Source organism: Bombina bombina, chromosome 12 (assembly GCF_027579735.1).
Source record: "Bombina bombina isolate aBomBom1 chromosome 12, aBomBom1.pri, whole genome shotgun sequence".
Classification (NCBI taxonomy): Eukaryota; Metazoa; Chordata; class Amphibia; order Anura; family Bombinatoridae; genus Bombina; species Bombina bombina.
Window position 1 is genome coordinate 102,642,158 of NC_069510.1, and position 24,127 is coordinate 102,666,284.

Genomic DNA, 24,127 nt, shown 5'->3' on the forward strand with positions numbered 1-24,127 from the left:
CATTGAGACCATGATTCAGACTTGTAAGCATGTTACCAGGAAGATTTACTATAAGATATGCGTAAATATCTGTATTGGTGTGAATCCAGAAGCTACTCTTGGAGTAGAATTCGGATTCCTAGAATTTTGTCTTTTCTCCAAGAGGATTTAGAGAAGGGTTTATCCGCAAGTTCCTTAAAGGGTCAAATATCTGCCTAGTCTATTTTGTTACATAAACGTCTGGCGGATGTACCAGACGTGCAATCATTCTGTCAGGCCTTGGTCAGAATCAGGCCTGTGTTTAAACCGGTTACTCCTCCCTGGAGTCTTAACCTTGTTCTTAAGGTTCTTCAGCAGGCTCCGTTTGAGCCTATGCATTCCTTAGATATTAAGTTGTTATCTTGGAAGGTTTTGTTTCTTGTTGCTATTTTATCTGCTCGTAGAGTTTCAGAGCTCTTGGCATTACAGTATATGAGTCACCTTATTTTTCATTCGGATAAGGTAATTTTGCGTACTAAGTTAGGGTTTCTCCAACATAGGTGTGTCCGGTCCACGGCGTCATCCTTACTTGTGGGATATTCTCTTCCCCAACAGGAAATGGCAAAGAGCCCAGCAAAGCTGGTCACATGATCCCTCCTAGGCTCCGCCTACCCCAGTCATTCTCTTTGCCGTTGTACAGGCAACATCTCCACGGAGATGGATTAGAGTTTTTTAGTGTTTAACTGTAGTTTTTATTATTCAATCAAGAGTTTGTTATTTTAAAATAGTGCTGGTATGTACTATTTACTCAGAAACAGAAAAGAGATGAAGATTTCTGTTTGTATGAGGAAAATGATTTTAGCAACCGTTACTAAAATCCATGGCTGTTCCACACAGGACTGTTGAGAGCAATTAACTTCAGTTGGGGGAACAGTGAGCAGTCTCTTGCTGCTTGAGGTATGACACATTCTAACAAGACGATGTAATGCTGGAAGCTGTCATTTTCCCTATGGGATCCGGTAAGCCATGTTTATTAAGATAGTAAATAAGGGCTTCGCAAGGGCTTATTAAGACTGTAGACCTTTTCTGGGCTAAATCGATTCATTATTAACACATATTTAGCCTTGAGGAATCATTTAATCTGGGTATTTTGATAAGATTATATCGGCAGGCACTGTTTTAGACACCTTATTCTTTAGGGGCTTTCCCAAATCATAGGCAGAGCCTCATTTTCGCGCCGGTGTTGCGCACTTGTTTTTGAGAGGCATGACATGCAGTCGCATGTGTGAGGAGCTCTGATACTTAGAAAAGACTTTCTGAAGGCGTCATTTGGTATCGTATTCCCCTTTGGGCTTGGTTGGGTCTCAGCAAAGCAGATACCAGGGACTGTAAAGGGGTTTAAGTTAAAAACGGCTCCGGTTCCGTTATTTTAAGGGTTAAAGCTTCCAAATTTGGCGTGCAATACTTTTAAGGCTTTAAGACACTGTGGTGAAATTTTGGTGAATTTTGAACAATTCCTTCATATTTTTTCGCAATTGCAGTAATAAAGTGTGTTCAGTTTAAAATTTAAAGTGACAGTAACGGTTTTATTTTAAAACGTTTTTTGTGCTTTGTTATCAAGTTTATGCCTGTTTAACATGTCTGAACTACCAGATAGACTGTGTTCTGAATGTGGGGAAGCCAGAATTCCTTCTCATTTAAATAAATGTGATTTATGTGACAATGACAATGATGCCCAAGATGATTCCTCAAGTGAGGGGAGTAAGCATGGTACTGCATCATTCCCTCCTTCGTCTACACGAGTCTTGCCCACTCAGGAGGCCCCTAGTACATCTAGCGCGCCAATACTCCTTACTATGCAACAATTAACGGCTGTAATGGATAATTCTGTCAAAAACATTTTAGCCAAAATGAACACTTATCAGCGTAAGCGCGACTGCTCTGTTTTAGATACTGAAGAGCATGACGACGCTGATAATAATGGTTCTGAAGGGCCCCTAAACCAGTCTGATGGGGCCAGGGAGGTTTTGTCTGAGGGAGAAATTACTGATTCAGGGAACATTTCTCAACAAGCTGAACCTGATGTGATTACGTTTAAATTTAAGTTGGAACATCTCCGCATTCTGCTTAAGGAGGTATTATCCACTCTGGATGATTGTGACAAGTTGGTCATCCCAGAGAAACTATGTAAAATGGACAAGTTCCTAGAGGTTCCGGGGCTCCCAGAAGCTTTTCCTATACCCAAGCGGGTGGCGGACATTGTAAATAAAGAATGGGAAAGGCCCGGTATTCCTTTCGTCCCTCCCCCCATATTTAAAAAATTGTTTCCTATGGTCGACCCCAGAAAGGACTTATGGCAGACAGTCCCCAAGGTCGAGGGAGCGGTTTCCACCTTAAACAAACGCACCACTATACCCATAGAAGATAGTTGTGCTTTCAAAGATCCTATGGATAAAAAATTAGAAGGTTTACTTAAAAAGATGTTTGTTCAGCAGGGTTACCTTCTACAACCAATTTCATGCATTGTCCCTGTCGCTACAGCCGCGTGTTTCTGGTTCGATGAGCTGGTAAAGGCGGTCGATAGTGATTCTCCTCCTTATGAGGAGATTATGGACAGAATCAATGCTCTCAAATTGGCTAATTCTTTCACCTTAGACGCCACTTTGCAATTGGCTAGGTTAGCGGCTAAGAACTCTGGGTTTGCTATTGTGGCGCGCAGAGCGCTTTGGTTGAAATCTTGGTCAGCTGATGCGTCTTCCAAGAACAAGCTACTTAACATTCCTTTCAAGGGGAAAACGCTGTTTGGCCCTGACTTGAAAGATATTATCTCTGATATCACTGGGGGTAAGGGCCACGCCCTTCCTCAGGATCGGCCTTTCAAGGCAAAAAATAAACCTAATTTTCGTCCCTTTCGTAGAAACGGACCAGCCCAAAGTGCTACGTCCTCTAAGCAAGAGGGTAATTCTTCTCAAGCCAAGCCAGCTTGGAGACCAATGCAAGGCTGGAACAAGGGAAAGCAGGCCAAGAAACCTGCCACTGCTACCAAGACAGCATGAAATGTTGGCCCCCGATCCGGGACCGGATCTGGTGGGGGGCAGACTCTCTCTCTTCGCTCAGGCTTGGGCAAGAGATGTTCTGGATCCTTGGGTGCTAGAAATAGTCTCCCAAGGTTATTTTCTGGAGTTCAAGGGGCTTCCCCCAAGGGGGAGGTTCCACAGGTCTCAGTTGTCTTCAGACCACATAAAAAGACAGGCATTCTTACATTGTGTAGAAGACCTGTTAAAAATGGGAGTGATTCATCCTGTTCCATTAGGAGAACAAGGGATGGGGTTCTACTCCAATCTGTTCATAGTTCCCAAAAAAGAGGGAACGTTCAGACCAATCTTAGATCTCAAGATCTTAAACAAGTTTCTCAAGGTTCCATCGTTCAAGATGGAAACCATTCGAACAATTCTTCCTTCCATCCAGGAAGGTCAATTCATGACCACGGTGGATTTAAAGGATGCTTATCTACATATTCCTATCCACAAGGAACATCATCGGTTCCTAAGGTTCGCATTCCTGGACAAGCATTACCAGTTTGTGGCGCTTCCTTTCGGATTAGCCACTGCTCCAAGGATTTTCACAAAGGTACTAGGGTCCCTTCTAGCTGTGCTAAGACCAAGGGGCATTGCCGTAGTACCTTACTTGGACGACATTCTGATTCAAGCGTCGTCCCTTCCTCAAGCAAAGGCTCACACGGACATTGTCCTGGCCTTTCTCAGATCTCACGGATGGAAAGTGAACGTGGAAAAGAGTTCTCTATCTCCGTCAACAAGGGTTCCCTTCTTGGGTACAATAATAGACTCCTTAGAAATGAGGATTTTTCTGACAGAAGCCAGAAAAACAAAGCTTCTAGACTCTTGTCGGATACTTCATTCCGTTCCTCTTCCTTCCATAGCGCAGTGCATGGAAGTGATAGGTTTGATGGTAGCGGCAATGGACATAGTTCCTTTTGCGCGCATTCATCTAAGACCATTACAACTGTGCATGCTCAGTCAGTGGAATGGGGACTATACAGACTTGTCTCCGAAGATACAAGTAAATCAGAGGACCAGAGACTCACTCCGTTGGTGGCTGTCCCTGGACAACCTGTCACAAGGGATGACCTTCCGCAGACCAGAGTGGGTCATTGTCACGACCGACGCCAGTCTGATGGGCTGGGGCGCGGTCTGGGGATCCCTGAAAGCTCAGGGTCTTTGGTCTCGGGAAGAATCTCTTCTACCGATAAATATTCTGGAACTGAGAGCGATATTCAATGCTCTCAAAGCTTGGCCTCAGCTAGCGAGGGCCAAGTTCATACGGTTTCAATCAGACAACATGACAACTGTTGCGTACATCAACCATCAGGGGGGAACAAGGAGTTCCCTAGCGATGGAAGAAGTGACCAAAATCATTCTATGGGCGGAGTCTCACTCCTGCCACCTGTCTGCTATCCACATCCCAGGAGTGGAAAATTGGGAAGCGGATTTTCTGAGTCGTCAGACATTGCATCCGGGGGAGTGGGAACTCCATCCGGAAATCTTTGCCCAAGTCACTCAACTGTGGGGCATTCCAGACATGGATCTGATGGCCTCTCGTCAGAACTTCAAAGTTCCTTGCTACGGGTCCAGATCCAGGGATCCCAAGGCGGCTCTAGTGGATGCACTAGTAGCACCTTGGACCTTCAAACTAGCTTATGTGTTCCCGCCGTTTCCTCTCATCCCCAGGCTGGTAGCCAGGATCAATCAGGAGAGGGCGTCGGTGATCTTGATAGCTCCTGCGTGGCCACGCAGGACTTGGTATGCAGATCTGGTGAATATGTCATCGGCTCCACCATGGAAGCTACCTTTGAGACGAGACCTTCTTGTTCAGGGTCCGTTCGAACATCCGAATCTGGTCTCACTCCAGCTGACTGCTTGGAGATTGAACGCTTGATCTTATCGAAGCGAGGGTTCTCAGATTCTGTTATCGATACTCTTGTTCAGGCCAGAAAGCCTGTAACTAGAAAGATTTACCACAAAATTTGGAAAAAATATATCTGTTGGTGTGAATCTAAAGGATTCCCTTGGGACAAGGTTAAAATTCCTAAGATTCTATCCTTCCTTCAAGAAGGATTGGATAAAGGATTATCTGCAAGTTCCCTGAAGGGACAGATTTCTGCCTTGTCTGTGTTACTTCACAAAAAGCTGGCAGCTGTGCCAGATGTTCAAGCCTTTGTTCAGGCTCTGGTCAGAATCAAGCCTGTTTACAAACCTTTGACTCCTCCTTGGAGTCTCAACTTAGTTCTTTCAGTTCTTCAGGGGGTTCCGTTTGAACCCTTACATTCCGTTGATATTAAGTTATTATCTTGGAAAGTTTTGTTTTTGGTTGCAATTTCTTCTGCTCGAAGAGTTTCAGAATTATCTGCTCTGCAGTGTTCTCCTCCTTATCTGGTGTTCCATGCAGATAAGGTGGTTTTACGTACTAAACCTGGTTTTCTTCCAAAAGTTGTTTCTAACAAAAACATTAACCAGGAGATTATCGTACCTTCTCTGTGTCCGAAACCAGTTTCGAAGAAGGAACGTTTGTTGCACAATTTGGATGTTGTTCGCGCTCTAAAATTCTATTTAGATGCTACAAAGGATTTTAGACAAACATCTTCCTTGTTTGTTGTTTATTCCGGTAAAAGGAGAGGTCAAAAAGCAACTTCTACCTCTCTCTCTTTTTGGATTAAAAGCATCATCAGATTGGCTTACGAGACTGCCGGACGGCAGCCTCCCGAAAGAATCACAGCTCATTCCACTAGGGCTGTGGCTTCCACATGGGCCTTCAAGAACGAGGCTTCTGTTGATCAGATATGTAGGGCAGCGACTTGGTCTTCACTGCACACTTACCAAATTTTACAAGTTTGATACTTTTGCTTCTTCTGAGGCTATTTTTGGGAGAAAGGTTTTGCAAGCCGTGGTGCCTTCCATTTAGGTGACCTGATTTGCTCCCTCCCTTCATCCGTGTCCTAAAGCTTTGGTATTGGTTCCCACAAGTAAGGATGACGCCGTGGACCGGACACACCTATGTTGGAGAAAACAGAATTTATGTTTACCTGATAAATTACTTTCTCCAACGGTGTGTCCGGTCCACGGCCCGCCCTGGTTTTTTAATCAGGTCTGATATTTTATTTTCTTTAACTACAGTCACCACGGTATCATATGGTTTCTCCTATGCAAATATTCCTCCTTAACGTCGGTCGAATGACTGGGGTAGGCGGAGCCTAGGAGGGATCATGTGACCAGCTTTGCTGGGCTCTTTGCCATTTCCTGTTGGGGAAGAGAATATCCCACAAGTAAGGATGACGCCGTGGACCGGACACACCGTTGGAGAAAGTAATTTATCAGGTAAACATAAATTCTGTTTTCTCCCTAAAGTGGTTTCAGATCGGAATATTAATCAGGAGATTATTGTTCCTTTATGTCCTAACCCATCTTCTCATAAGGAACATCTGCTGCACAACCTAGACGGGGTGCGTGCATTGAAATTCTATTTACAGGCAACTAAGGATTTTCGTCCGTCTTCTGCTCTTTTTGCGGTTTTCTCGGAAATGTAAGGGGCAGAAAGCTACTGCTACGTCTCTTTCTTTGTGGCTGAAGAGTATCATTCGCTTGGCTTATGAAACTGTTGGACAGCAGCCTCTTGCGAGAGTTACAGCTCATTCTACGAGGGCTGTTTCCTCTTCCTGGGCATTCAAAAATGAAGCTTCTGTGGAACAGATTTGCAAGGCTGCAACTTGGGCCTCTCTACACACTTTTTCAAAATTCTATAAGTTTGATACTTTTGCCTCGGCTGAGGCTTCCTTTGGGAGAAAGGTTCTTCAAGCAGTGGTGCCTTCTGTTTAGGTTCCCTGTCTTGTCCCTCCCTTATCTGTGTCCTCTAGCTTGGGTATTGATTCCCAATAGTAATTAGATGATCCGTTGACTCACTGTGTCCTTAGAAAGAAAACGGTAAGTCCACGGCCCGTCCTGTTTTTGACAGGTTTTTTTTTTAATGTGTTATAAACTTCAGACACCTCTGCACCTTGTTGCTTCCTTTCTCTTCTTTACTTCGGTCAAATGACTGGGGTTTGTGGGAAGGGAAGTGATACTTAACAGCTTTTCTGTGGTGCTCTTTGCTGCCTCTTTCTGGGCAGGAGTGATATTCCCAATAGTAATTAGATGATTCGTGGACTCACTGTCAAGAAATAAATACATTTATCAGGTAAGCATACATGACAACCCTATGTTGCTAACATATGTTAGGGCATATAAAGTATTAGACATGGGCATGATATAATTTATGTAGAATCAAGATAGTGGAAACAGCACACCAAATTTTCTTTCAGTGGGGCACGGAGCAACAGACTAAGGGCCTAAACAAAGACTTTGATTGGAGTCTGTTTTGTTGACTTTGAATTATTTATCTAGTATTCCATAGAAAGAAAATATATCATGAGTATAGACACCAATATTTAAGGATAATAACAATTGGTCATGTATTGGCAAAAGGATTGTAGAATATTTCTCTTTAAAAAGCAGGTTTTTTCTGGAAATGTATATTTCTTTATTTTTTCTGTATGACTATTTTTCTGTACAAATTTATGAGGATGAGAATGTATTATGTACATTAACCCCTATTACTGTAGCTCTATAGATATTGGGATTTTATGCTCCTCTTTTTAAATTGTATATAGGTTTTATGTTTTAATAATATGTGGATGGTGTTTATCCATTCCATGAAAGAACACTGAAATATTCAGAATAAAAACAGTGATGTACTATATTTTTCATCCACAAGATGTCACTGTTGCAATAGCAATAGTTGTGTTCTTTATGGAATGGGTTAATTAACATCAGGTGAATGATTAACAGGTGCAGGTATAAGTAGCAGAAACCTGTATAACTAAAGTGTACATGACTAAGAGCCTAATGCTGGCTTGAAACGTTGTATTATCAATGGGACCCAAGACAAAAGAATAAAGGTCTTTACATGATATAATTTATGGTCTTAATTGTACATCACTGCATTAACTGTTGGCATCTTATAAATGAGACAAACACAAAAATAACTCTGAAGCATCAGTATCTCTGCCCTGTAAGACATTTGTTTATGTTGCTGATAGTATGAGCTACAGAGCACAGCTCACTGTATGCCTTCACATGTTAAGCTTTTTTTTTATATTCCAATTTCCTTGCATATCCTGAAGTTTGTCAAACTTATATGTATCTCAATGTAAAGAATTGTAATGGGGGGAAAGATAGTTCCATACTAACAAAAAAATAATAATGCTGTAATATGTTAGAATGTTGTATTATTGCACCCTTGCTTGAATATAACTATTGTAATTCTTGCAAAAGAGTTAAACACAAAGTTCAGCTCCAGAACAACAATGGGATACTGAAATCTAGCTATGCATGGCATGTGCCTGTCGTCTTTGGCTCACTAAATCTGTACGGTTCTGGATCAGTAGTGCATTGCTGTGCTGAAGCTGACTTTATGTGTTTAACCCTTGCAGTTATAGGCATTCAGTGGTGTAATAAACAAATGCTTTAACAAATTAGTGCTTTTTATTATTGCACTTTGTTCCTTTTAAATACTTTGTCCATCATTTTAATACTTGACATATCCACCAATTTGTGAGCTACTCTCTTCATATTTATGTTTAGGACATTAAAGCTGCATCCCTAAGAACACTGACCTCTATAGTTCACTTGGAGAGGACACCTAAACTCAGCAGCATCATAGATTGCACTGGCACTGCATCTTACCATGGCTTCCTCCCTGTTCTAGTGCGGAATTGCATTCAGGCCATGATAGGTAAGAGTGACTTGTATTTAATAATCACATTTACCAAGTATTTACTTTTACAAGGAAGATTTTTTTTTTGCGGGGGGGGGGCTAGTATGATTTTTAAGGTTGATTTTAGGCATTTCTGTTTTGCACTAACAGCTACTACTAAATTTCATTAGCAGTCCTTTACTGAAAATGTGTTAAGGTGTATAACTGTTATTTCTCCAACATTGGTGTGTCCGGTCCACGGCGTCATCCATTACTTGTGGGATATTCTCCTCCCCTACAGGGAATGGCAAGGAGAGCACACAGCAAGAGCTGTCCATATAGCTCCCCCTCTGGCTCCGCCCCCCAGTCATTCTCTTTGCCGCTCTGAACAAGTAGCATCTCCACGGGGATGGTGAGGAGTTTGTGGTGTTAGTTGTAGTTTTTTATTTCTTCTATCAAAAGTTTGTTATTTTGAAATAGTACTGGTATGTACTGTTTACTCTGAAACAGAAAGAGATGAAGAGTTCTGTTTAAAAGAGGAGTATGATTTTAGCAGCAGTAACTAAAATCAGTTGCTGTTACCACGCAAGACTGTTGAGCTGAGAGAACTTCAGTTGGGGGGGAACAGTTTGCAGACTTTTCTGCTCAAGGTATGACTAGCCATTTTTCTAACAAGACTGTGTAATGCTGGAAGGCTGTCATTTTCCCTCATGGGGATCGGTAAGCCATTTTCTCCTGTTAAGTGTAGTCAGTCCACGGGTCATCCATTACTTATGGAATATTTCTCTTCCTAACAGGAAACTGCAAGAGAATTACCCAGCAGAGCTTGCTATATAGCTCCTCCCCTCACCTGTCATACTCAGTCATTCTCTTGCAGCCTAACTAGATAGGAAGCTGTGAGAGATCTGTGGTGTTTTTTTAACTTAGTTTATTTCTACAATCAAAAGTTTGTTATTTTTAAATGGCACCGGAGTGTGCTGTTTATTCTCAGGCAGCATTAGAAGAAGAATCTGCCTGGGGTTTTTTTCTATGGTCTTAGCAGACGTAACTAAGACCCACTGGCTGTTCTCATCTGAGGAAAAGTGAGGTAACTTCAGAGAAGGGGAATAGCATGCAGGGTCCCCCTGCAACAAAGAGGTATGTGCAGTAAATTATTTTCTGAGGAATGGAATTGAAAATACTGCTGATACCATTGTAAAGTAAGTTCAGCCTTAAATGCAGCGATAGCGACTGGTATCAGGCTGATGTGTGTGTGCACTGAATGTATTTTCTAAGGAATGGAATTGACTCTGAAAATACTGTAAATACTGAAATAATGTATGAGCCTTAACTGCAGTAAAAGCGACTGGTAGCAGGCTTGTAAATAATAATACATAACTTTTAAATGTATGTTTAAAACGTTTACTGGCATGTTAATCGTTTTTTGTGAGGTACTTGGTGATAAAACTTATTGGGGCTTGATTTTTACCACATGGCCATTTTTGTTTTCTGCATAGAAACAGTTTCTGAGCTTCCCCACTGTTGTAATATGAGTGGGAGGGGCCTATTTTAGCGCTTTTTTGCGCAGTAAAAATTCAGTCACAATCTGTCTACTTCATCCTCCATGATCCAGTTCGTCTCTAGAGAGCTCAGGGGTCTTCAAAATCCATTTTGAGGGAGGTAATCAGTCACAGTAGTCCTGTGACAGTGTATTTCACTGTGAGAAAAACGTTAATTATATAATTGTTATCCGTTTTTGGGTACTAAGGGGTTAATCATCCATTTGCTGGTGGGTGCAATCCTTTGCTAACTTAATACATTTACTGTGAAAATTTGGTTGCTATAACTATTTTTGTTCATTGTTATTTCAACTGTGTCAGTTTTTCTGTGCTTCTTAAAGGCACAGTAACGTTTTTTATATTGCTTGTAAATTAATTTTGAAAAGTATTTCCAAGTTTGCTAGTCTCATTGCTAGTTTGTAACATGTCTGACTCAGATGAATCTCTTTGTTCACTATGTTTAAAGGCCAATGTGGAGCCCAATAGAAATTTATGTACTAATTGCATTGATGCTACTTTAAATAAAAGTCAATCTTTACATGTAAAGAAATTATCACCAGACGACGAGGGGGAAGTTATGCCGACTAACTCTCCTCACGTGTCAGTACCTGCGCCTCCCGCTCAGGAGGTGCGTGATTTTGTGGCGCCAAGTACATCAGGGAGGCCCTTACAAATCACTTTGCAAGACATGGCTACTGTTATGACAGAAGTATTATCTAAGTTGCCAGATTTAAGAGGCAAGCGCGATAGCTCTGGGTTAAGGATAGAGCGCGCGGATGAGATGAGAGCCATGTCAGATACTGCGTCACAGTTTGCAGAACGTGAGGACGGAGAGCTTCATTCTGTGGGTGACGGATCTGATCCAGGGAGACTGGATTCAGAGATTTCCAATTTTAAATTTAAGCTAGAGAACCTCCGCACATTGCTAGGGGAGGTATTAGCGGCTCTGAATGATTGTAACACAGTTGCAATTCCAGAGAAATTATGTAGGTTGGATAAATACTATGCGGTACCGGTGTATACGGACGTATTTCCTATACCAAAAAGGCTTACAGAGATTATTAGCAAGGAGTGGGATAGACCTGGTGTGCCTTTTACCCCTCCTCCCATATTTAGGAAAATGTTTCCTATTGACGCCACCACACGAGACTTATGGCAGATGGTCCCTAAGGTGGAGGGAGCAGTTTCTACTTTAGCTAAGCGTACCACTATCCCGGTGGAGGATAGTTGTGCCTTTTCAGATCCAATGGATAAAAAATTAGAGGGTTACCTTAAGAAAATGTTTGTTCAACAAGGTTTTATTTTACAGCCCCTTGCATGCATTGCGCCTGTCACTGCTGCGGCAGCATTCTGGTTTGAGTCTCTGGAAGAGGCCATTCGCTCAGCTCCATTGGATGAAATAATGAACAAGCTTAAAACTCTTAAGCTAGCTAACGCATTTGTTTCTGATGCCGTTGTGCATTTAACCAAACTTACGGCTAAGAACTCCGGATTCGCCATCCAAGCGCGCAGAGCGCTATGGCTTAAATCCTGGTCAGCTGACGTGACTTCTAAATCTAAATTGCTTAATATTCCTTTCAAATGGCAGACCTTATTCGGGCCCGGCTTGAAAGAAATTATTGCTGACATTACGGGAGGTAAGGGCCATGCTCTACCTCAGGACAGGGCCAAATCAAAGGCCAAACAGTCTAATTTTCGTGCCTTTCGTAACTTCAAGGCAGGAGCAGCATTAACTTCCTCCGCTCCAAAACAGGAAGGAGCTGTGGCTCGTTACAGGCAGGGCTGGAAAGTTAACCAGTCCTGGAACAGGGGCAAGCAGGCCAAGAAACCTGCTGCTGCCCCCAAGACAGCATGAAGAGAGGGCCCCCTATCCGGAAACGGATCTAGTGGGGGGCAGACTTTCTCTCTTCGCCCAGGCTTGGGCAAGAGATGTCCAGGATCCCTGGGCGTTGGAGATCATATCCCAGGGATACCTCCTGGACTTCAAGACTTCTCCTCCACGGGGGAGATTTCATCTTTCAAGGTTATCAGCAAACCAAACAAAGAAAGAGGCGTTTCTACGCTGTGTACAAGACCTCTTACTAATGGGGGTAATCCACCCAGTTCCGCGGACGGAACACGGGCAGGGATTCTATTCAAATCTATTTGTGGTTCCCAAAAAAGAGGGAGCCTTCAGACCCATCTTGGACTTAAAAATCCTAAACAAATTTCTAAGAGTTCCATCATTCAAAATGGAGACTATTCGAACCATCCTTCCCATGATCCAAGAGGGTCAGTACATCACCACGGTGGACTTAAAGGATGCCTACCTTCACATACCGATTCACAAGGACCATTACCGGTATTTGAGATTTGCCTTCCTAGACAGGCATTACCAGTTTGTAGCTCTTCCCTTCGGATTAGCTACGGCCCCAAGAATCTTTACAAAAGTTCTAGGATCACTTCTGGCGGTACTAAGACCGCGAGGCATAGCGGTGACTCCGTACCTAGACGACATTCTGATACAAGCGTCAAGTTTTCAAACTGCCAAGTCTCATACAGAGATAGTTCTGGCATTTCTGAGGTCGCATGGGTGGAAGGTGAACGTGGAAAAGAGTTCTCTATTACCACTTACAAGAGTTCCCTTTCTAGGGACTCTTATAGATTCTGTAGAGATGAAAATTTACCTGACGGAGGCCAGGTTATTAAAACTTCTAAATGCTTGCCGTGTCCTTCACTCCATTCCACACCCGTCAGTAGCTCAGTGCATGGAAGTAATCGGCTTAATGGTAGCGGCAATGGACATAGTACCATTTGCGCGCCTGCATCTCAGACCACTGCAATTGTGCATGCTAAGTCAGTGGAACGGGGATTACTCAGATTTGTCCCCCCTACTAAATCTGGATCAAGAGACCAGAGATTCTCTTCTATGGTGGCTCTCTCGGCCACATCTGTCCAAGGGGATGACCTTTCGCAGGCCAGATTGGACGATTGTAACAACAGACGCCAGCCTTCTAGGCTGGGGAGCAGTCTGGAATTCCCTGAAAGCTCAGGGATTATGGACTCAGGAGGAGAAACTCCTCCCAATAAATATTCTGGAGTTAAGAGCAATATTCAATGCTCTCCTAGCTTGGCCTCAGCAACTCTGAGGTTCATCAGATTTCAGTCGGACAACATCACGACTGTGGCTTATATCAACCATCAAGGGGGAACCAGAAGTTCCCTAGCGATGTTGGAAGTCTCAAAGATAATTCGCTGGGCAGAGTCTCACTCTTGCCACCTGTCAGCGATCTACATCCCAGGCGTGGAGAACTGGGAGGCGGATTTTCTAAGTCGCCAGACTTTTCATCCGGGAGAGTGGGAACTTCATCCGGAGGTCTTTGCTCAACTGGTTCGTCGTTGGGGAAAACCAGATCTGGATCTCATGGCGTCTCGTCAGAACACCAAGCTTCCTTGTTACGGATCCAGGTCCAGGGACCCGGGAGCGGTGCTGATAGATGCTCTGACAGCCCCTTGGGTCTTCAACATGGCTTATGTGTTTCCACCATTCCCAATGCTTCCTCGTTTGATTGCCAAGATCAAACAGGAGAGAGCTTCGGTGATTCTGATAGTGCCTGCGTGGCCACGCAGGACCTGGTATGCAGACCTAGTGGACATGTCGTCCTGTCCACCGTGGTCTCTGCCTCTGAGACAGGACCTTCTAATTCAGGGTCCTTTCAAACATCCAAATCTAATTTCTCTGAGGCTGACTGCATGGAGATTGAACGCTTGATTCTATCAAAGCGTGGTTTCTCGGAGTCGGTTATTGATACCTTAATACAGGCTAGGAAGCCTGTTACCAGAAAAATTTACCATAAAATATGGCGTAAATATTTACATTGGTGCGAATCCAAGTGTTACTCATGGAGTAAGGTTAGGATTCCTAGGATATTGTCCTTTCTACAAGAGGGTTTAGAAAAGGGCTTATCTGCTAGTTCGTTAAAGGGACAGATTTCTGCTCTGTCTATTCTTCTACACAAACGTCTGGCTGAAGTTCCAGACGTTCAGGCTTTCTGTCAGGCTTTAACTAGGATTAAGCCTGTGTTTAAGTCTGTTGCTCCGCCGTGGAGCTTAAACTTAGTTCTTAATGTTCTTCAAGGCGTTCCATTTGAACCCCTTCATTCCATTGATATCAAGTTGTTATCTTGGAAAGTTCTGTTTTTGATGGCTATTTCCTCGGCTCGGAGAGTCTCTGAGTTATCTGCCTTACATTGTGATTCTCCTTATCTGATTTTCCATTCAGACAAGGTAGTTCTGCGTACTAAACCTGGGTTCTTACCTAAGGTAGTTACTAACAAGAATATCAATCAAGAGATTGTTGTTCCATCTCTGTGTCCTAACCCTTCTTCAAAGAAGGAACGACTTTTGCATAATCTGGACGTAGTCCGTGCCCTGAAATTCTATTTGCAGGCAACTAAGGATTTTCGTCAAACTTCTTCCCTGTTTGTCGTTTACTCTGGACAGAGGAGAGGTCAAAAGGCTTCGGCTACCTCTCTCTCTTTTTGGCTTCGTAGCATAATACGATTAGCCTATGAGACTGCTGGACAGCAGCCCCCTGAAAGGATTACAAATCATTCTACTAGAGCTGTGGCTTCCACCTGGGCCTTAAAAATGAGGCCTCTGTTGAACAGATTTGCAAGGCTGCGACTTGGTCTTCGCTTCACACTTTTTCAAAATTTTACAAATTTGACACTTTTGCTTCCTCGGAGGCTGTGTTTGGGAGAAAGGTACTTCAGGCAGTGGTTCCTTCTGTTTAATGTTCCTGCCTTGTCCCTCCCTTCATCCGTGTACTTTAGCTTTGGTATTGGTATTCCATAAGTAATGGATGACCCGTGGACTGATTACACTTAACAGGAGAAAACATAATTTATGCTTACCTGATAAATTCCTTTCTCCTGTAGTGTAGTCAGTCCACGGCCCGCCCTGTTTTTACGGCAGGTCTAAATTTTAATTAAACTCCAGTCACCACTGTACCCTATGGTTCCTCCTTTCTCGTATGCTTGGTCGAATGACTGAGTATGACAGGTGAGGGGAGGAGCTATATAGCAAGCTCTGCTGGGTAATTCTCTTGCAGTTTCCTGTTAGGAAGAGAAATATTCCATAAGTAATGGATGACCCGTGGACTGACTACACTACAGGAGAAAGGAATTTATCAGGTAAGCATAAATTATGTTTTCTTAGACTCAGAAAGAATAAAGGGCTTATTATGGGCTATTAACTGGTGGACACTCTTAAGGGCTAAATCGATTGTTTAAGTTGTTTTTTTAAAGTTTGAAGTAGTTTTCACACTTTTATTGTTTGGGGAACGTTTTTATCACCAGGCACTAGTTAAGACACCTTCCCAGTCAGGAAGGGCCTTTCACTGTAGTAGGCATAGCCTCATTTTCGCGCCATTATTGCGCAGTTTCTTTTGAGTGCAGTGCATGCAGCTGCATGTGTGAGGGTCTGGTATCCACTGAAAACGTTCCTAGAAGGCTTGAATTGGTATCGTATACCCCCCTGGGATAGGTGAAGTCGCAACAAAGGCTGTGGCTGGGACTGTAGTGGGGTTAAAATTGCAAACGGCTCCGGTTTCCACATTTTAAGGGTTAACAGCTTGAAAATTGGGGTGCAATACTTTGAATGCATTAAGACACTGTGGTGAAAATTTGGTAAAGATTGGATAATTCCTTCATAGTCTTTCACATATTCAGTAATAAAGTGTGCCCTGTTTAACATTTAAAGAGACAGTAACGGTTTTGTTTTAAAACGGTTTTTGTGCTTTATTAACCAGTTTAAGCCTGTTTAACATGTCTGTACCTTCAGATAGATCATGTTCTGTATGTATGGTAGCCAATGTGGTTCCCCCTTCAAATATATGTGATAATTGTGCCATGGCGTCCAAACACAGTAAGGACAGTACTGTCACAAATAGTAAGGTTGCCCAGGATGATTCCTCAGATGAAGGAAGTAGGGATAGTTCTACATCTTCTCCTTCTGTGTCTATACCAGTTATGCCCGCGCAGGCGACCCCTAGTACTACTAGCGCGCCAATGCTTGTTACTATGCAACAATTGACGGCAGTAATGGATAAATCCATAGCTAATATTTTATCCAAAATGCCAGCATTTCAGAGAGAGCGCGATTGCTCCGTTTTAAACACTGTAGAGCAGGAGGGCGCTGATGATAATTTTTCTGTCATACCCTCACACCAGTCTGAAGTGGCAGTGAGGGAGGGTTTGTCAGATGGAGAAATTTCTGATACAGGAAAAATTTCTCAGCAGGCAGAACCTGATGTTGTGACATTTAAATTAGAGCATCTCCGCGCATTACTTAAGGAGGTGCTATCTACTCTGGATGATTGTGACAATCTGGTCATCCCAGAAAAATTGTGCAAGATGGACAAGTTCCTAGAGGTCCCGGTGCACCCTGATGCCTTTCCGATACCTAAAAGGGTGGCGGACATAGTGAATAAGGAGTGGGAGAAGCCAGGCATACCTTTTGTCCCCCCTCCTATATTTAAGAAATTGTTCCCTATGGTCGACCCCAGGAAGGACACATGGCAAACAGTTCCTAAGGTCGACGGGGCGGTTTCTACACTAGCCAAACGCACGACCATTCCCATTGAGGACAATTGTGCTTTCAAAGATCCTATGGATAAAAAATTGGAGGGTTTGCTTAAAAAGATTTTTGTACAGCAAGGTTACCTCCTTCAACCTATTTCGTGTATTAATCCTGTCACTACAGCGGCGTGGTTCTGGTTTGAGGAACTGGAAAAGTCGCTCAGTAGGGAGGCTACGTATGAGGAGGTCATGGACAGAATTCACGCACTTAAGTTAGCTAATTCCTTTATTTTAGACGCCGCTTTGCAGTTAGCGAGATTAGTGGCGAAAAATTCAGGGTTTGCAATTGTGGCGCGCAGAGCGCTCTGGCTAAAGTCTTGGTCGGCGGATGTATCTTCCAAGACAAAATTGCTTAATATCCCTTTCAAAGGTAAGACCCTTTTTGGGCCAGAATTGAAAGAAATTATTTCAGACATCACTGGGGGAAAGGGCCATACCCTCCCACAAGATAGGCCTTTCAAGGCTAAGAATAAGTCCAATTTTCGTTCCTTTCGCAATTTCAGGAACGGACCAGATTCCAACTCTGCAGCCTCTAGACAAGAGGGTAACGCTTCCCAGACTAAACCAGCTTGGAAACCAATGCAAGGCTGGAACAAGGGTAAATGGGCCAAGAAGCCTGCTGCTACCAAAACAGCATGAAGGGGTAGCCCCCGATCCGGGACCGGATCTAGTAGGGGGCAGACTCTCTCTCTTTGCTCAGGCTTGGGCAAGAGATGTTCAGGATCCCTGGGCACTAGAAATAGTCTCTCAGGGTTATCTTCTAGAATTCAAGGAACTACCCCCAAGGGGAAGGTTCCACATGTCTCACTTATCTTCAAACCAAATAGATAGGCATTCTTACATTGTGTAGAAGACCTGTTAAAGATGGGGGGGATACACCCAGTTCCAACTGTGGAACAAGGTCAGGGGTTTTACTCAAATCTATTTGTAGTTCCCAAAAAATAAGGAACTTACAGAACAATTCTGGATTTAAAAATTCTAAACAAATTTAGAAAACCATTCGAACAATTTTACCTACAATCCAGGAGGGTCAATATATGACTACCGTGGATTTAAAGGATGCGTATCTACATATTCCTATCCACAAAGATCATCATCAGTTCCTAAGGTTCGCCTTTCTGGACAAACATTATCAGTTCGTGGCTCTCCCATTCGGACTAGCCACTGCTCCCAGAATTTTCACAAAGGTGCTCGGGTCCCTTCTAGCGGTTCTAAGACCAAGGGGCATTGCAGTGGCACCTTATCTGGACGACATTCTAATTCAAGCGTCTCTTTTCAAGGCAAAGGCTCATACAGACATTGTTCTAGCCTTTCTCAGATCTCACGGGTGGAAGGTGAACGTAGAAAAGAGTTCCCTGTCTCCATCGACAAGAGTTCCCTTTTTGGTAACAATAATAGATTCTTTAGAAATGAAGATCTTCTTGACAGAGGTCAGAAAGTCAAAGCTTCTAAACGCTTGTCAAGTTCTTCTCTCTATTCTGCAGCCTTCCATAGCTCAGTGCATGGAAGTAGTAGGGTTGATGGTTGCAGCAATGGACATAGATGAATTTGAGCAAAAGGAACTAAGACCATTACAACTGTGCATGCTCAAGCAGTGGAATGGGGACTATACAGACTTGTCTCCAAAGATTCTAACAGACCAGAGTGGGTAATTGTCACGACCGACGCCAGTCTATTAGGCTGGGGCGCGGTCTGGGATTCCCTGAAAGCTCAGGGTTTAGGGTCTCGGAAAGAGTCTCTTCTCCCGATCAACATCCTGGAACTGAGAGCGATATTCAATGCTCTCCGGGCTTGGCCTCATCTAGCGAAAGCCGGATTCATAAGATTCCAGTCAGACAACATGACTGTAGCTTGCATCAACCATCAGGGGGGAACAAGGAGTTCCTTGGCGATGAGAGAGGTATCCAAAATCATCAAATGGGCGCAGGATCACTCCTGCCACCTATCTGCAATCCACATCCCAGGAGTAGACAACTGGGAGGCGGATTATCTGAATCGTCAGACTTTCCATCCGGGGAGTGGGAACTCCACCCGGAGGTGTTTGCCCAGTTGACTCAATATGGGGCATTTCAGACATGGATCTGATGGCGTCCCGTCAGAACTTCAAGGTTCCTTGCTACGGGTCCAGATCCAGGGATCCCAAGGCGACTCTAGTGGATGCATTAGTGGCGCCTTGGTCATTCAACCTAGCTTATGCGTTTCCACCGTTCCCTCTCCTTCCCAGGCTTGTAGCCAGGATCAAACAGGAGAAGACCTCGGTGATTCTGATAGCTGCTGCGTGGCCACGCAGGACTTGGAATGCAGACCTGGTGAATGTCATCGGCTCCACCATGGAAGCTACCTTTGAGACAGGATCTTCTAGTACAAGGTCCATTCGAACATCCAAATCTAGTTTCTCTGCAGCTGACTGCTTGGAAATTGAACGTTTGATTTTATCCAAGCGTGGGTTTTCAGATTCAGTGATAGATACTCTGGTCCAAGCCAGAAAACCTGTGACTAGAAAGATTTACCATAAAATATGGAAAAGATATATCTGTTGGTGTGAATCCAAAGGATTCTCCTGGAGTAAGATTAAAATTCCTAAGATCCTCTCCTTTCTCAAGAAGGTTTGGATAAGGGATTGTCAGCGAGTTCTTTAAAAGGACAGATTTCTGCTCTATCTGTCTTGTTACACAAACGACTGGCAGCTGTGCCAGATGTACAAGCTTTTGTACAGGCTTTGGTCAGAATCAAGCCTGTTTACAGACCCTTGACTCCTCCTTAGAGTCTAAATTTAGTTCTTTCAGTTCTTCAAGGGGTTCCGTTTGAACCCTTACATTCCATAGATATCAAGTTACTATCTTGGAAAGTTCTGTTTTTGGTTGCTATTTCTTCTGCTAGAAGAGTTTCTGAATTATCTGCTTTGCAGTGTAATCCACCCTATCTGGTTTTCCATTCAGATAAGGTTGTTTTGCGTACCAAGCCTGGTTTTCTTCCAAAAGTTGTTTCCAACAAGAATATTAACCAGGAAATAGTTGTTCCTTCTTTGCGTCCGAATCCAGTTTCAAAGAAGGAACGTTTGTTACACAATTTAGATGTAGTCCGTGCTTTAAAGTTCTATTTAGAAGCAACAAAGGATTTCAGACAAGCTTCTTCTTTGTCGTTTATTCTGGTAAGAGGAGAGGACAAAAAGCTACTGCTACCTCTCTTTCTGGCTGAAAAGCATCATCCGATTGGCTTATGAGACTGCCGGACAGCAGCCTCCTGAACGAATCACAGCTCACTCTACTTGGGCTGTGGCTTCCACATGGGCCTTCAAGAACGAGGCTTCTGTTGATCAGATATGTAAGGCAGCGACTTGGTCTTCCCTGCACACTTGCCAAATTCTACAAATTTTATACTTTTGCTTCTTCGGAGGCTATTTTTGGGAGAAAGGTTTTGCAAGCCGTGGTGCCTTCTGTTTAGGTATCCTGATTTGCTCCCTCCCTTCATCCGTGTCTTAAAGCTTTGGTATTGGTTCCCACAAGTAATGGATGACGCCGTGGACCGGACACACCAATGTTGGAGAAAACAGAATTTATGCTTACCTGATAAATTACTTTCTCCAACGGTGTGTCCGGTCCACGGCCCGCCCTGGTTTTTTAATCAGGTTTGAAAAATTTATTTTTTTCTTTATACACTACAGTCACCACGGCACCCTATAGTTTCTCCTTTTTCTCCTAACCGTCGGTCGAATGACTGGGGGGCGGAGCCAGAGGGGGAGCTATATGGACAGCTCTTGCTGTGTGCTCTCCTTGCCATTCCCTGTAGGGGAGTAGAATATCCCACAAGTAATGGATGACGCCGTGGACCTGACACACCGTTGGAGAAAGTAATTTATCAGGTAAGCATAAATTCTGTTTTTGCTTCCTATGTTTTGAGTTCTCTCATTTATGGTTAAATGTGTGCTTGTGTTAACAAATTGGTTATAAAAAACAGATGGCTGCTTTTTTGTTATCCAGACTGTATCTGGTCTTTATCTTAAGTAACCTGCTTTGAAGTGTGATAACTAATTGCTGAATGTTCTACCTTTTTTTTTATATGCACATTTCTTCCTTAGACCCCACCATGGATCCGTACCCTCACCAGTTTGCCACAGCCCTCTTCTCTTTCTTATATCACCTTGCAAGTTATGATGCTGGTGGGGAGGCTCTGGTTTCATGTGGAATGATGGAAGCACTTTTAAAGGTACTTTTAACATCTTTAGTGCTGGCTTTATGTAACATAATATTGCCGCTTGAGTTTTTATTAAAAAATGTTTTTCAGACCCGCCCTCTGTGCTCTACTGAGCGGGTCTGGTTTTCCCTCTGAGCGCATCTGGGCAGCTGTCTAGTCACAGCCCAGCCCGATCGTGCCATTACACTCAATGTAGCTCGCTCCCACTTTCAGACAGAAGAACCCTGGTCTAGAGGACTTGTTAATTTTCTGCAGCTAATATTACAGCACACTATGTACAGATATTGTACATTATAACTATAGTCTTCTGTCATCTCGTTTACCAGGTGATCAAGTTTCTTGGAGACGAGCAGGACCAGATCACTTTTGTGACGCGAGCTGTGAGGGTCGTTGATCTGATCACAAACCTGGATATGGCAGCCTTTCAATCTCATGGCGGCTTGTCCATTTTCATTTATCGGCTGGAGGTGAGAAGGATAAAGGACTTTTAAAGTTATGTTGATTAATGCTTGTCTTCAGGTTTTGCTCTTATGTTTTTTGTTTGTTTTTTCCATCAACTTGTGAATAGAGTAAGATTTTTTTTTCCTTCTATTTACTTTGTTCAGCATGAAGTTGATCTTTGCCGGAAGGAGTGCCCATTTGTCATCAAACCAAAAATTCAGCGTCCCAACACAACACAGGAAGGAGAAGAGATGGAAACAGACATGGAAGGTAAAAATATGAATATAATTTTGATTTTATGTATGTGGCTCTGAAGTTTATAGAACATTTTTAAGACAATAGTTTTTTTTTTTTGTTTAGGTTTAGCAAAAATCCTTTTATATAGTAAATCATATATTACAATTATCCCTATAGATGTATCAAATTTAAAAACTTTAAAAAAAAAATATTTTTGAATTGGTACTAATTTTTACTAATTGTTTTCTTGTAAAATGATGCTACTTTTGTAAATGAACAAACAGTGATTTTTTAATGTACAAGAGAGGCTTTTAAACAGTCACCCCATGCCCTGCTATGTATTGGGACAAATATTTTCTTACTGCATACTATTAATCTAAAACATTCGGTTGCGGTTGTATCCACACACAAATGTGTATATACAAATATTTGCCAGGTGGGGGCAGTGTCATATTATGCAATTTTATGACCTTTTCTGATCTTATGAAATATTACGTTTCTGTTCCTATGCAATATTATAACCTTTTCTGTTTTTTATCAATAATCTATCCAAAGCACAACTGAATTGCATAATTTCACATTTATTTCTAGGGTGGTGATAGTCCACGAAAATACTTACTTTGTGGTAATTGCATCGCCTGGCTACCAGGATTGAGGCAGACATTCCACACCAAAAGGCTTAAATATCCCTCCTACTTCCATGACCCTCCCAATATTTATGTGCCTTGTCTAGGAGGCAGGTGAAGAAAGGGTTGCTCTGCTTCTACTTCAAGTTTACTTAAAAAATAATCCATCAATGGATAGTTCCAGAAAGAGAGGGTCACAAAGTACTGGCTGTGCAATGTAAATCTCTATTGAGTTGTGGTCAATCCTGCCACGGGTGTCGCTGGGAAGTTACTTAGCCTCCTCCTGTCTGGTCATGATGTACTCCCTCAGTATATCATCTACTGTTAGTTACAGTACAGGATGACTTTTTCTTCTGTATCCTCAGAAGTCAGCTTGGGTAAGAACAGTGCAATGGACATTTGTGTAGGGCCAAGTACCTTCATGGATTACACAGCCCACAGGCTTTTCCTGCTAGAACCCAAGTTACAACATTTTGGCTCAAATATCCACTTCCATGTTTAGTTAAGAGGCTTAGCCATCTACTACTGGGGACAAAGCAGAGCAACCTCAAGTATGTCAGCCAGCAGTAGTCTGCACAGGAACTGACAGCATGGGTCTTCTTTATTGTACAGTCTTTTTTTTTTTTTTTTTTTGTACACTAGGCTACATTGAGATGGCCATACTCGGCTGCAAAGTTGCATACGAGGGTTGTGAATTTTTATTAGGACAGAGGTTCTGATTTGTCTACTGATGTCTTTGAAATGTGCAAATAATTGCTGCTATTTATTGGTGTGACCTGAGCATGGGACCGAATTTCAATATTTGCAAAGAGCCATCTAATGCCGCTGGATATGGAGCTGAAATTACAAGTACTTTCCTCTCTGCTCAGACAGCTGGTTCTGCTATGCGTAGATCACACTAATAACAGCTGCAGGCTGTTGCTTAAAATTCATGGCAAACTTTACGGCTTTCTTAGCACTCCACTATCAATCTTGACCGCTAGAAAGTTATCGGAGCTAGGGGTTTCTTTCTAATGACACGATGATTCCACAAATCATCATTAATTACTTTTGGGAATATCACTCCTGGCCAGCAGCAGGAAGCAAAGAGCACCACAGCAAAGCTGTTAAATATCACTTCCCTTCCCACAACCCCAAGTCATTCTCTTTGTCTATGTTAAAAGCAAGGAGGTAGTAAAGTTTAGGTGTTTGAAAAGAAGATTCTTCAATCAAGAGTTTATTATTTTGAAGCAGAGCTACCTTGTTCTGCTCTTTCCTGGGGTTTTGCCGTAGCCCATGTCAGTCTCTTCAGTAGCGCAGTGGTGACTTTTAAGCAATTGGGAACTTGTAGGGTATAATCCTCACTGCGCCTCCCAAATAGTTAATGCTGCCATAACTTGAAAGCCTAAGTAAGATTACTCAGTCTTTCTTTTTTTTCCACAGGTCCATGTGAGGGGAAAATGGCTCTCAAACCGAGTGAGCTGCCCTGCTGCCAGGTAGGTTTACATTGAGGTCTGTGTGAGGAGTGACTTCCTCTCATACCGGTCAGACTGCTGGATGGCTGGATTGCAGGTGAGTGCCTTTTGTTCTCTATTTAAGGGGGACTGTGCACTTATGACATATACTGCAGCTTTATTTGGGACATAATATATCCTTGGAAGGATATATTTTTAGCAGGATGCAGGTACTTTTGTGACTAGGAGACTAGGGGTTAATACTTTCCTGTATA

At 42.9% G+C, this 24,127-nt stretch overlaps 1 protein-coding gene across 1 annotated transcript in view; it reads left to right on the plus strand.

The window, feature by feature from the left end:
* HUWE1 (HECT, UBA and WWE domain containing E3 ubiquitin protein ligase 1) overlaps positions 1 to 24,127 on the plus strand; it is a 689,948-nt gene that overhangs the window by 120,537 nt on the left and 545,284 nt on the right. Inside the window, exons 13-17 of the mRNA XM_053695471.1 lie at positions 8,652 to 8,802; positions 21,000 to 21,127; positions 21,442 to 21,582; positions 21,721 to 21,826; positions 23,842 to 23,894. Of these exons, the coding sequence (XP_053551446.1) occupies positions 8,652 to 8,802; positions 21,000 to 21,127; positions 21,442 to 21,582; positions 21,721 to 21,826; positions 23,842 to 23,894 (579 nt within the window). The remainder of the gene's footprint in view (positions 1 to 8,651; positions 8,803 to 20,999; positions 21,128 to 21,441; positions 21,583 to 21,720; positions 21,827 to 23,841; positions 23,895 to 24,127) is intronic.